The sequence below is a fragment of the Homarus americanus genome, unplaced genomic scaffold (assembly GCF_018991925.1).
Source record: "Homarus americanus isolate GMGI-L3 unplaced genomic scaffold, GMGI_Hamer_2.0 scaffold32871, whole genome shotgun sequence".
NCBI classification, from domain to species: domain Eukaryota; kingdom Metazoa; phylum Arthropoda; class Malacostraca; order Decapoda; family Nephropidae; genus Homarus; species Homarus americanus.
Window position 1 is genome coordinate 3306568 of NW_024748870.1, and position 15098 is coordinate 3321665.

General features: G+C 42.5%; 1 protein-coding gene across 6 annotated transcripts in view; it reads right to left on the minus strand.

Annotated features, from left to right (window-relative positions):
* The window catches only part of LOC121853167 (potassium channel subfamily K member 16-like), a 49668-nt gene extending 36438 nt beyond the window's left edge, over window positions 1-13230 (minus strand). For 2 of the 6 annotated variants that reach the window (XR_006086269.1, XR_006086268.1), the window contains exons 1-2: window positions 12649-13230; window positions 8620-8736 (exon numbers count right to left, since the gene is read on the minus strand). Coding sequence is in view for 4 of the 6 variants with exons in the window: in XM_042347129.1 (XP_042203063.1) it covers window positions 8620-8736; window positions 12649-12790 (259 nt within the window). In the remaining 2 variants the exon portion in view is untranslated. Of the gene's footprint in view, window positions 1-8619; window positions 8737-12188; window positions 12286-12648 lie in introns of all 6 variants that reach the window. The other 4 variants (XM_042347130.1, XM_042347129.1, XM_042347132.1 and 1 more) reach the window with 4 other exon arrangements.
* Window positions 13231-15098: the final 1868 nt, after the last annotated feature.

Genomic DNA, 15098 nt, shown 5'->3' on the forward strand with positions numbered 1-15098 from the left:
CCCACCTCCCCTCCTTCCCCCCTCCTCCCCACCACAGAAAGACCCCCACATCTGCTGCTGTTGGCATCCCCGCCCACAACACTGCCAACAGGAGGGGGGTTTGAGAGAGTGAGGGCGAACAGGGGCTCCTCACACTGCAGGGGGTCGCCACAGGCCTAAATCTGGTGCTGGCTGTAGTCCATCTCCACCCACAACAATACTACTTCTGCTGGCCACCTCCACCCCCTCACACCACCTACAGGCAATGCGTCGTCACTGAGAGAGAGAGAGAGAGAGAGAGAGAGAGAGAGAGAGAGAGAGAGAGAGAGAGAGATCCACCATTCTTCTTACTTAAGTGAAACCGGACTCCACAGTACAGTACATCACCAGCAGGAGTTACTCGAGGCAAGATGACAATGAGGAGTTTAAGAGAGACGCTCCTCGCCCTGAAGCTCTCCTAATGAAGCTCTTTAACTGTTCTGTAGGCCAGGTCAGGTCAGGTTAGGTTACTTTATCATTATCCGTTTATAGCAAGTTATAAAGTCAATTTCTTTCATAAAGTTCTATGTAAATTATATCAGCCAACTCTATATTTTTTTCTTGTTAGTTTCCTTCTTATACATATTATTATCACGGTTGATGGGTTCATGTACAGTCGGGGTCAAAAGTTCACTCCCTTCCAAAATGAAGCAACATCGACCCCAAATGAGATGAAACAGTCAGGGTAAGTCAGTTCGGAAACTCATTCCCCTGACGCAGTTTCACCGCTGCGGGGAGCGAACCTTTGACCCTGATTGTACTCGTGGTAGTGAGGGAACAAGGCGGACCTGTAGCGAGCAGAGGCGAAGAAGACGTGTAGGTATCCTCACCCTTACCCCCTGACCCTCCCCCTCCTCCTACCTCTACACCCTCCCTCCCCCCTATCCGCACCCCTGACGTCTTCCCTCCCCCTATCTCTGCCTCTGACATCACCCCCATCCTTCCTCCCTCACTTCCCCCAACTCCCTCCCCCTTCCCCCTCCTCCTACTCCTCCTCCCCCCAGACGTCTTCCCAGCTGGTTCTTCTGATGATTCGTGTTGGCCCTAACAGCTGCTATTGCCCTAAAACCCTAAAATACTGCGACAATTTACCCAAACCATCTTCCTTGTTCCCGTCCACTATCCCACGATACTCTTTCTCCCCTCCTTTATTCGCTATTATTTAACCTTATCTCCTACGTAAGATAGCAAATAATAGAGAAATAACATAATATGAAGGGAGGGAAGAGAGGAGAGGAGAGGTAGATGGCCGCGTCATCACTACAGTGGCTAGGACTCGGGGAGGATAACTGCAGTATGAATTTATTCTCGGAACTGAGGCTGGTGGTAGAGACGGAAGCTGAACGAATAATAAGATGATATACGCAGCTATAATACATCACGTGTTTTGTTAGTGGGGAAGAGGAATGTTGGCTTTTATTCGGGAAGCATCAGCAATATCACCAGGCAGCTACTAGCAACACCAGGCAGCCACTAACATTACCAACCAGCCACTCATCCATATAAACTTGTACACCTGGAATGTTTATTAATTAAGCCGTGTTTATTAATCCAACAGGTAATGAACTTTGACCACCCCGCGTATATTAATTGATTCCTCTTGTTTGTATTGTACTCAGGGTGAGGATCTGAATTCGTATTAATACACATTATAAAAAAAGCTCCGTAAAGTAACGCTATAAAATCATGCGTAACGATTCCAGGAAAATTACGATTAAACAACATCCAATTTTATAAAGCATCGTTACCTGGTCTAGTTATGGGGTCACCTGTCACTAATTAGGAGATGTAATTACCTTTATCTTTTGTCTCTTAATTGGTGTTTCGTCGTATCTAATTAAGGTAATCTCTTGGGGTAATTTGTGTGTTGTTTTTTCTATTTTGTTCCTGTGTGTAAATTAGGCAGTTAAAGAGCTGTCATAGATCTTTAGTTAGCAGGAATTGTTAGGTGTGGTATCCAACCTTCACTACAGAGTCATTCATTAATTGCATCCGGTGTTGTGTGTGTGTGTGTGTGTGTGTGTGTGTGTGTGTGTGTGTGTGTGTGTGTGTGTGTGTGTGTGTGTGTATGTGTGTATGTGTTTTGTCTTTCGTCTAATTACAGTTGTTCAAATACATTATATATCTACCCATTACAGTAATTCTTATATTATTATTATTGTTCATAGTTTCACGAAATTAACAATAAATGCGTCAAATAAAAGTTAATAAAGTATAAAGTAAGTGAGATAAGTATGTAAGTAATATTTCTGAGATGTTGTAAGTATGGTGAGATATAGCATGTGTGTGTGTGTGTGTGTGTGTGTGTGTGTGTGTGTGTGTGTGTATAACTGAAGGAAGGGGACAATAGTTACATCCTCTCTACTCTCGCCATGACTCGTCCTGGGGTTGTGTCTCGTTTATCACCTCACACTCACCACCTGGACCCTTGAGTACGATGCTGACCCCTTGAGCACGATGATAACACCTTGAGTACGATGCTGACCCCTTGAGTACGATGATAACACCTTGAGTACGATGATAACACCTTGAGTACGATGCTGACCCCTTGAGTACGATGATAACACCTTGAGTACGATGTCTTAACCCTTTAAATACGATAACTGTATCCCTACTGACTGACTGACTGACTGACTCAACACCACCTAACACAGTCACCACTAAACTGACTCATACTGTAAGATCATATTTAAACACAATAACCTAACCTAACCCAGGTGTTATTGTGTGGCTGATGTTAAGTTATTATATTAAAGATCACATTCACGGCTCATTTCCGGTATACATACATATATACATACATAAATACATACATAAGGTTTCTCTACACTGAGAGAAGCTATCTAATTGGTGGTAAGTAACATGACGTCACTTACAGGTATGAGGTAATGTTCCTGGTAATTACAGAATATTGATCATTTATTAGAAGTTTTATGTTATTGTGATTTTATTTCCTAGTTACATTATGGTTACTTTTATTTATTTATTTGTTTATTTATTTATTTCTTTGTTTATTTATTTATTTATTAGTTTGTTTATTTATGTCTACATCCTCGTGTGTGTGTGTGGTGGAAGGGGGTGGGCATCGCTACGAAACTATGCATGTGGTGTGGTCGGAGGTGTGGTCGAGGTGTGGTCGAGGTGTCATGTGTATTGGCAATAAATTTCTTCTTTAAGTGATCAATTGAGCAATTTGTTGGACATTGATAGTGAGTTATGTGCTGAGGTTAGGTTAGGTTTGGTTTGGTGATGAAGTGTTAGGTTGTGTGGAGCGAGAGAAGCTTCATTGGTGGACACACACACACACACACACACACACACACACACACACACAGTGAGTTGTACATGTATACCTATACTGTCCTGTGAGTTGAGTCTTATTATTCACTTCATGAGGCGTGACCAGTAACCATATATATCATGTCTTTACCAGGATATATCACAAGGTTCCTCCACTACTACCACTACCACCACCACCACTACTACCACCACTACTACTACTACCACCACTTCTACCACTACTATCACCACCACTACTACTACTACAACAACCACTACCACGACCACGAATACCACTACCACCACTACTACCACTACCACCACCACTACTACCACCACTACTACTACTACAACAACCACAACCACTACTACGACCACGAATACCACTACCACCACTACCTCCACTACCACCACCACTACTACCACCACGTGGCCTCCAGCCTCCCCCAATAGCCACACCTTCGCCACCATTTATTTACCTTAATATTAAATATCCTAATACATAAGAAACTATCCTATCTGTGTTAAATTAGTTGAGCCGCAGATCCATGCGGCATTCGGTGACTGTAGCCTCATAGTCGATATCTGCAGCAGTTGTCGGAGTAGGGGCAGAAGCTCTCGTTCCCCTGAGGCAGAGCAAAGCCGACCGAAGGAGAGAGAAGGACAGTCGACATCTCATCCAGGCTGTGACATAACTTCTGGGCTGCTGCTTCTGTTCGGAGATCAGCTCCGCGAGTCTGGCGTAGAAACATCTTGCACTTGGGCCCATCCCACCAGAGGTTGTGAACACTAGAGGAGTGAAGCTGCCTTGATCAACATTTTGAATTCTCTCCCCATATGCCCTTCTCTTGTCGTTCTCGTTCCTCCTATGCGCAGCATCGAGAGCTAGGTTACGGTGACAAACGGCCATGGGATCAAAAATCCTGATGTCGAAGAAAGCTCGCTGTCCCCGCGTCCAGAATCCTCGAGCACTGACGTCCACACGGGCTTCGTTAGATGTGTTTGAAGTCCTGTGTTGGAAGATCTCGCCATCCAGTGGAAGGAGGGTCGGTTCTACCATGACGTCCCGGCAGATTTCCTTCAACATATTTGCTGTGAGATCCCTTACCTCGTCATGCCTCATGCATATGAAGCCCCCCTTCTTGCAAACCATGGCGTGATCACCATCATAGGAATAGCCACACACGCATTGGGAGGGCAAACCATCTACTGGCCAACCGTACCTTAGAGCAATGGCATCTGTAAATTCTTGTTTGTTAAGGCTGAAACCATTTGCCCTTATCGGTAACGTAGTTAACCAGTTCGAGGCGCCCACCTCCTGCGCTATAGCTACTTTTTTTGTCAAATTTTCTGGAACCAGCAGCAATAGTTGCTGCAACATGTCATTTTGGCAGTGCTGCCGATCTGTTGTAATGGACCTACGGATCTTATTAACTTCGCTGGTGTCCACTTCCCCTGTTGCATTCTGGGCTATTATGTGGTCAGTGAGGGCTGCCGTGAGCTTAAGTGAATTTTGATGTTCAGAGTCAGCAATCTCCTCTGGATTAGTTAGTCCCATCCCTCCCAGTCTTGGTCCCCCACTACTACTACTACCACTTCTACCACTACTATCACCACCACTACTACTACTACTACTACAACCACTACTACGACCACGAATACCACTACCACCACTACCTCCACTACCACCATCACTACTACGACCAACACCGTCACCACCACCACTACCACTACTACCACCACTATCACTACCACCACCTCGCCTCAGTGACTCCGTGTGCTGCTTCAGGTTATATAATTATAAGACGATAAACGGACATAGAGTTTTATTGATCATTAATGACTGACTGCATCTCTATCTATACTTAAATTAATATTGCGTTTAACTATTAACTATATCCTATCTTTATTATATTTAAACGATACATTAAATATGATTGAATTAAAGTATAAGGAATATATTTCATTACTATTTTGCAGTACAGGATTTCTTTAAGTTGCATGAAGGTAAAATTTTGTCTCGAGGTGAAATTTGTTTGGGGTTAATATACCGCGCCAGGTGACCTAGTTTACCCTATGATAATACACACACACACACACACACCAGCGACGTTAAAGTTAACAAAAATCAGAGAACCCGAGTAAGTTAGTGGGTGGGCGGGCGGGTGTGTTAGTGGATGGGTGGGCAACAGGTCTGGGGTGGCGGCGTCTTGGCACTGACCACAATAAGGCACTATGACGCACGAGGGGGTTAAGGGGGGGGGGATGGGACACTTTCAATTGGTCATAATCTGGAGACGAGTTTGTCGTGGATGTGTTGATTCAACCCCGCGTCTTGTCTACCGCTCTTGTGGTGTAATGACGTCCCGTAGCTCACCAAGTCCCTACCACCACCACTACCACACCTCACCACCCCTACCACCACCACACCTCTCCACCCCTACCACCACCACCACCACCACCACCCCTACCACCACCACCACCACCACCTACCACCTCCACACACCACTACCCACCACACCTCACCACCACCACCACCACCACCACACCTCACCACCACTACCACCACCACCACCACACCTCACCACCACCACCACCACACCTCACCACTACTACCACCATCACCACCACCGAGATGTGATGTAGAGATTGTGTGTGTGTGTGTGTGTGTGTATGTGTGTGTGTGTGTGTGTGTTAGGGTAGGTACACATGACATTGTTCCCTCAGAGGCGTAACCTAATGGACTAAAATCACCATCTATGAAGGGCAAGATTCCCTATATAACGCCCACTATAGAAGTCAAAATGGCTCCTATAGGTATACACTGTGGCTATACAGACTATATACTGAGCCTTCGGTATAGTCTATAGCTGAGTGGACTGTTTACTACCTTAGGGATCGAACCAGAGAACATTAGGACGGGAGGTGAGTGATGTGTTTTCTCAGCCACCGCATCTCCTCTCCGGACACTAAAGATGTAACATATTTTCTCGAGTTTTTCCCCCCGTGAGATAATGACCTTCAGGTGTTTGTATATATTATGTAAATTATTCTATTTATCTTATAATACTGATCTGTTTCCTTCTTCCATGATGTCTCTCTCTCATCTCCCTCATCCCTCCTCCTCACTCTACCTCCTCGACCTCTCTCACCCACATTCTACCTCCCATGACCTCCCTCACCCTCCCTCCATGATCCCTGGAACCACAAGGACAATGACCAGACGAATGCATTGATCCCCAACATTCCCCTCCAACATTCTCCCCCTTCCCCCTCCAACACTCTCCCCCTTCCTCCTCCAACACTACCTCCTTTTCCCCCTCCCAGTTGCTTGCATTGTCCTCTCTCTCCCTCTCACCCTCCCTCCCTCCCTCCCTCCCACCCCTCTCTCTCTCTCTCCCTCCCACCCACCCACTCACCTCCCATCTTCCCACTCACTCCTCTCTCTCCCTCACCCTCTCCCTCCCTCCTCACCTTCCCTCTCACCTCTCTGCTTGTGTGTGACTTCCTGAGGTACGTGGGACAGTCACTGCCTCCATGAGAGAGAGAGAGAGAGAGAGAGAGAGAGAGATTTCGTATTGTTGGTGGTGGTGGTAATGGTGGTGATGTCGGGTGGTGTGGTGGTGGTGGTGATGTCGGTTGTGGTGGTGGTGGTGGTGGTGGTGATGACGGTTGTGGTGGTGGTGGTGGTGGTTGGGTCATCGAAGTCAAACATAATCCAGGACTGACCCTTATTACCACACCTGGGAAGTACCACATTGACTCGCACTTGGGAAGTATCATAACACTACAGTGGCAAGTACCGGAGAGGGAAGTACCGCAGTGCAGGAGAGAGTGTAAAAAATCCTTCGAGGTTGATCGATAACATCATACTGAGGCGAGGCGGTAAGACTGCCACCCCCTCACACACTGCGGACTGCCCTGACATTACTCCAAGTTCCCAACATTTTGTCACCTGTTATTAATTGCTTTTGAGTCACACCTGCAGTTGCCGGTTTATTACATAGGAGGAAGAGGACGGCAGCTAGTTTATTGTGCACCCCATACTCATCCTGTGAGCGGTAGCGCAAAAAGGATTACAGAGGAGAGGCCACAAAGGGTGTTTAGCAGACCCCAGTGGCTTTGATATTATGGCAGTAAATGCTACAGAGTATTTCCAGTACATTGTTTGTTTAAGTCGGTACATAGAATTTTGATTAGGTACTAGATGCCAAGTGTGGATACAGCCTTAATATATCAGCTATCTTGTCATCAGAGATAAAGTGCTGTGCCATTGTATACACAGTGTGCCTGGATCTATCTCTATAAGATTCTATTTTTCACAGTCTAGGACGTAGTGGTGGAGTGTGTGGCCGGTGAACGGAAATAAAGTCACAGGTAAAAAGTCACATGACTTGTCCACATTGACAACACAATATATATATATATATATATATATATATATATATATATATATATATATATATATATATATATATATATATATATATATACTGATAACCACAAGCATATACCTAGATCACGCACCTACAGTGATATATATATATATATATATATATATATATATATATATATATATATATATATATATATATATTTATATATATATATATATATATATATATATATATATATATATATATATATATATATATATATATATATATATATATATATATATATATATATGATAGCATTGCGCGTAGGTTAGGTTAGGTTAGGTTTCGTCCGTGCCTTTTTTTCTGTAACTTTTTTCCTCGTGACTTTTTTTCGTGGATTCGTGTGGCTATATGTCCGGCCACACACTTTGGCAGTGTTTTGGAGATAGGGATTATGTGTGGTCAGTCGTGTAGGTGGGTACGTGGGTGTTGTGATATCGAAGGGAACTGTCCGCCAGGGTAGCAGGAAGCGCTGTTGTGTCTCAACCTTGTACAGATGGTCTAGTCCAAACATCTTCATGTGTGTAGCTGTACTTTGGATCCATTTAGATTTACCAGTCCCATGGTTCATACATTCTAGCAATTTTAAGGAAACAATGTTATCAGGATCACCACGCAGAAGCTTCAGGGCTATCATGAGGTTGACTTCAATTATTCTATCTTTAACACTGGGTATACCTAGTTCTTTCCTCATATTAAGTACTTTAGTGCTCATGGGACTCCTAGGATAATTCTGAGTGCTTTATTTTGTATTTTTTCAAGCGAATAGTTGTAGTTTACCTGGGATAAAGAGGAGGAGAAGAGGACGAAGACAACGTATAATTTACCTGGACTGAGAGAGAGAGGAGGAGGAGGAAGAGGAAGAAGACAATGTGTACTTTACCTGGACTGAGGAGGGACTGAACGGTATAATTGGACACAGCTCGGCAGGCCTTAGGTACCCACAGAGCAAGGGTGACCAGCTCGTCTTGTTTGGCGGGCGGGTCCTGCATCACCATATCTGTCATGGGGGAATAATAGTTCATCTCGTTAATTAATCTCAAACTAATAGGATAACAGATAACTAACATTGATTATCTTAGAATAATATTATATATATCTCAGTGTTATATTTACCCCCCTACGTACATTTAATCCCTTGAGTACGATATCTTAACCTCTTGAGTACGATATATTAATCCCTCGAGTACTCTATCTTAATTTACCATAGTGTTGTGTGGAATAAGACATTGTATAATTAAGTCTTAGGTAATATACTGTATATATTTCACACTTGTTAATTTAAAGGTTAAGCGCATTGTATCCTGGAATATGAATGAAAACTGGAAGTAAATCCCCTGGGAAACATACATTTATAAGATTTGTTTTAGTTCGCCTATCAACGTATATTTTTTTACCAGTCCTAAATTTTTATATAAACACAGGAACTACGAGCCTCTCACTACATCAGCAACCTCCGTCATACAAGGTCACTCATTGTTGTTACTGTACGCTGTGTGATAAATTTTCCTTAGGTGGAACTGAGGCTGCATTCAACTCTCTCCATAAACTCACTTCGTCGTCTCAAATCGTGTTTAATGTTTTTATTAAGTCATGTCTGTTTTCTATAATTAGAGTCAATACAATATCTCAGTTTCATTAAGTTTTATCAGTGTATATTTTTTTATCACATTCTTTTGTTTTGATCATTTTTATAATCAGATAATGACGTATTTTGTGTTGAGGCATTGTGAGAGCGGGTGTGAGTGTGGGTATGAGTGGGTGTGAGTGTGGGTATGAGTGGGTGTGAGTTGGTAGGTGTGGGATGAGGCGTGAGCGTGACAGCTGCCGCGTCACACAATATTGAGCCACACTGGAAGCTTTGTAATAATTCGTGTCTTATATCGTACAGTGGTGTCAGTCGCTCCCTGAGACATTTACCGGGTAGTAAAGTTGTATAATGAGGAAGTTTAAACAATATTCGTATCCCCTACTGTAATTACTGATGTTAAGAAATGTACCACGGCCAACCATGATGTAGTAATGTTAAGAAATGCACTACGGCCAATCATGATGTACTAATGTTAAGAAATGCACTACGGCCAACCATGATGTACTAATGTTAAGGAATGTGCCACGGCCGACCATGATGTAGTCTTTTTAATTAATTTGACCTGTAAATTTAAGCCACAGAGGATGGGCTCAGTAATCAACACAGTTTACGTGTAGAGAATGATTGAGTAGATACACATGTGTTAGGTGTGTAATTTCATCGAGGGAATGACAATACAGACAACATAGTGTATAGATGGCGGTAGATGTTACAGTACATTAACAACACTGAAACAAAACTTTTGCAGTGCATAATGTTTAGACCACACTCTCGTACATTATGCAGCTATGTTTTTTTATATCCTAAATGAATTATATAATGTGTGTTTAGCGGGTTACAGCAGCACCAACACCTTATAAGAACAAAAACCATATGAAAGATTTACCAATGTTGCGTGTTAAAGGTCATCTGTGCTGGATGGATGATAACATCAGTAAGGGAAGATGAATCATGGTTGCGTAAAGTCATCAGCTCCATCCCTCTCACAAACACCACAACCATGACGTGTTTTTGTCTTTTATATCCTCTTTAACAACACAAAACGAACCTTTTAACTAGCCTCCATAACTAGTAATTGAACTATTAGCCCCAACGTGACTTGTGTACGGCTTGTGTAAACACTAATCTGACTTGATGTGTTTTAACTCCACCAGCTGTTACACGTCACAAAGTAAGTTACATTATGTACTTAAAGTCTCTTAAAATTTATACTTTAAACTCAGGGGCGTAAAATACAGAATATAAAGTTAATATCAGAAGTTTAAATTAAGTTTAAAAGTTACACACACACACACACTAAGCTGTCTGTGGTTGTCTATTCGACGGTCAAGGAGTCTTCAGGGCTTAAGTGAATGCTGATGGAATTAAATGATTGAGATAAAATATTTGATTACATTTGGGATCATTATGAAAGAATGTTTGAATCAGTTGTACAGAGAGACAATATTAAAATAAAAGTTGATATGATTACTTTGATAAATAGTAAGAAAAGTTGAGTTGTTAAATAATATCAAGATGTCTAGTGTTTTAAGATGCAGTTGTCAGGTGAAACTTAAGAACTGACTGTAGGTACGCTAGTATGTGTGAGAGAGAGAGAGAGAGAGAGAGAGAGAGAGAGAGAGAGAGAGAGAGAGAGAGTGTTTACTGAGTGTAGGTGATTAATGACGGTGCTTTTACGTTACGGATAAAAACAAGATGATAATTTGGATCAGGATCACCTTAAACATCTTTTATTTTATTTTATTAGGAGGTAATAATGTCTCTCTTCATTTCCCTTTATCTTTTCTCTTATCGTAGAACTTTTTTTTGTCTCGTAGAACTTTCGCACACCATTGGCATCTTTGTGCATTGTGGAACTTTTTTGCACCGTGGAACTTCCGTATACCGTAAATATTTCGTGTAGTAAAAAGCTTCAGTTCACCGCTTTATATTCGTGCTGATGGTCACTGTGCACCCTACTGTCCCCTCTCCTCCTTAACCACGAACCCCTGAGAGATTCTGACTCATAAACCTGAAGCATTTATGGACAGAATAATATATTACTCTACTGCTCAGGGGTTCGTGGTTCAGAAGGAGAGGCGACAGGACTTTAGTGGGGGACTGTTCAACTACTATTGGACGATTTTGAAATGTAGCTCCTCCATGAAATGTTTTCTCTTTCACGACAAAATAAGTTAAAAAAATGTCTTTTAACTGTGTGTCAACTAAAGAAATATTAACCCCTTTTGTAGTCCGTTAAATAAAGGTTTCACATCTAACGGACCCTCGATATAACGGATTTTCTTGTCCATGTAGTCCGTTAAATAGAGGTATCACATCTCACGGACCCTCGATATAACGGATTTTCTTGTCCATGTAGTCCGTTAAATAGAGGTATCACATCTAACAGACCCTCAATATAACGGATTTTCTTCTCCATGTAGTCCGTTAAATAGAGGTATCACACCTAACGGACCCTCGATATAACGGATTTTCTTCTCCATGTAGTCCGTTAAATAGAGGTATCACTATATGGTTGAGTTTGCCGTAACAGTATTGTGAGTTAGAGCAATGAGGACAGGTGTGTACGGCAGGTGAGTCAGGGGTAATCATCACTGACCTTCAGGTGTTCTGCTCGTCACTCACAGTATTGGTCAGAGGCAGCCAGACGATTTATCTAATGGCCGCGTCCTCACCTACGTAAATAAATCTTGGACGTTTTTATTTACACTTTCTTTCCATAAAATATCTAGATACATTTACATCGACGTAAATGTATATAGATATTTTATTTGCTTTATTTACATGCATGACCGTCTGTGTAAATGTACAGTAAAAAGATAATATTTTTTATTTTTTTTTCATTGTATTTTTTTTTTTACTTTTTTGTTGAAGGAAGAAGCTCATTGACTGCCTTCATTGTTCCTGATGAGTTTGTCCTTCAAGGGTGAGAGTTAGTACAGGAACACACAGCAGCACCTGAAGAAATCAAGTTGTAGTCCCTAAGTCATAACACCCTTCTCACATCAGACCCAGGATTGAACTCGGGACGTAATAGTGAAGGGTAACCAGCTGGCTGTGTGCGTGTGTGTGTGTGTGTGTGTGTGTGTTCATAATCCTTCATATTTCTAAGGTTTCATCATCCCGAGAGGTTGGGAGGATTTCACTTCGACCACACATATGGAGAGAAAGTTTTCGCTATATCACAGTTTTTTTTATCGTTCTAAGTTTGTTTTCACGATGTTATGTTTTAAAATGTGGTCATTAGAAGCTTGTGTAAACATTCATCTTCACTACACATTGTTAGAGTAAACTATGAGTATGGCTGGCTGGCTGACTTACCTTTGAGGTTACTCCACTCTCGGGGTTCGATCACATCTCTTGTCTCTATCACTTCATATTCCAGAAACATGAACATGACAGCACCTAGGATGAGGAACAGCGCGTACGCCACACACAGCAGTAAGGACTGTCGGAATTCCATTTTTAATAAAGTTTCTTAACTTGTACTACACACACACACTCGGGTCCCTTCGAGGATAAACAAGTACCTTTTCTACGCGTTGATGTAGTATTGTTTATTACACAGTTCAAGAAAAGTCCACCATATTATTAATTACTGTTTTCTGAAGTGAGCATAGTGTAGAGCACGTGGGGTCAGAGGGAGAGAGAGAGAGAGAGCTCAGATGATGCTAGTGTTGCTTGTACTGTGGTCCACCCCCGACTGACTTAGCGGGTCATCACCCAACACCTCCACACTCACACTTGCGTCCTTGGGACATTTCCTGTCTTGTGTCACCGGTCGTGGGTTATGACACAGATTGACAACTCGCTCACAGGTGTCACCGGAAACACTGAGAGTCTTTAAGTCTCTCACACTACCGCCGGACTGACTAAAAGAGTCTCGCTAACACACGGCGGTGAGTGAGCTGGCGCGGACCTATGATTTTTCTCACTAATCTGGCAGCCTAACACGCTGCCGCTTGTCGATTTTGCGAATTGTATAAATAGACGGTTGGTGATCTGTGCTACCACCAGAAATACCTCTCCGTACGCTGAACTATTAACACACATACAGTGACAGCGAACCAGTCACATTATAAGAATATCGGGTGAAAGAAAATTGGTGACTGGCATTCGTGTACAAGGTGGGAAGGTCCCCCTCACAGTCTGGAGGGGCGACCGCGACCTTAGGAACCTCCCGCCGGTAATGATTTAGCAACACCCACGGCGATGATTATATTATCAGGGAAACAGATTCGGTAATATTAGCGATAATTCCTGTAAAACAACAACAACACCAGCCACACCCACAACAACCCAGCCACACCCACAACGACACCAGCCACACCCACAACAACACCAGCCACACCCACAACATACCACGGACATCAACAACACAATGGCCAAATTTAGACCTTTATTCATTTAAGTATCAACTCAATAATCTCTCAAGGAACCTAACCTAACAGGAATCACTGAGGATATTCTTTACTACCAACACAGGCCACTCAGAGGATTTTTTTTATATCAACAGGCCACTTAGGGGTGATTTTTTTATATCAACAGGCCACTCATAGAGCATATTTGAGTATTAACACAAAATATAGATGCGATTTTGAAGTTAACCACAAACGTAGAGTTAGTGAAACCTTTTATGTATTAAACAAAAATCCTCAATATGTTACAAAAACGCTTATATAAATCCACTTAAAATCTGACCTGTATCTATGGTACTGCGCGACCCACAAGTTCAGCGAGTCACCCACACAAAACCTTCCACTCGCGTTTATTCTGTGATCATCGTGACGTCACTAGGCGCCTCGTGACGTCATTAGCTATTGTAACTCCCAGAACGTGTTTAAGTACTCTTGAGGGACTAGTATGAGAGACAGAAACAAACATAGAGACAAACCCTTCATATGTAAAGCCAACCTAACATTTAAATTCCTCACTGTACTCCCACCTGCCTCCTCAACAGCTCTCACCAACAACTGCGACCAACGTGACTCATGGTAAATCAAATCGTGATCTTGGAAGAAAAAAATTATCTGATGTGGGTGAAGGTCAGAGAAAACACTTGATATAATACTCCATGTAACAATATCTTAATACCAGTGACATGACATACATACATACATACATACATACATACATACATACACACATACATACATACACTCCACCAGCGGACTCAAGACCACGGAACATCAATAAAGGTGATATAATGATCATAATTTATTTTTCGTTGGTTCCCGGAGAGGAGATGAGGGGAGGAGTAGGAGAGGAGGAAGAGGAGAGGGAGAGGGTAGGAGGAGAAGGAAGACAAGGGAAGGAGGGAAGAGGAGTAAAAAGAGGAAGGGAAGAAGGGAGGAGGATAGAGGAGGAAGAGGAGGAAGAGAGCTAAGGTCACATTTGGGTTTAGTTTAATATAAAATAAATAATATCTATTTAATCTTTGTTTTCTCTTTACATAACAAACGCCATTAACTGCGCGTGCCCTGTTGGTCAGATAGTCCTCGAGTCGTTGTAACTCTCCACCTTAACGATACACTGGGCGTCAACAGCCTCTTGCCAGCGTAAGAGTTGCTTCTGATAGTCAATTGTTTTGTTTATTCATTTTCCTTCTCGACCCTTCACGGGGACAGTGGCTGTCTTGCGGTGTTTAGTGGTGATGTAAAGAACAGGAGGAGGTGGATAAGCAAGAATGATATCTATGACACACACACACACGCACACACACCTTACAAGTGTCAGCAACAGTGTTTACCGTAGTGACGTGGGTGTGTGTG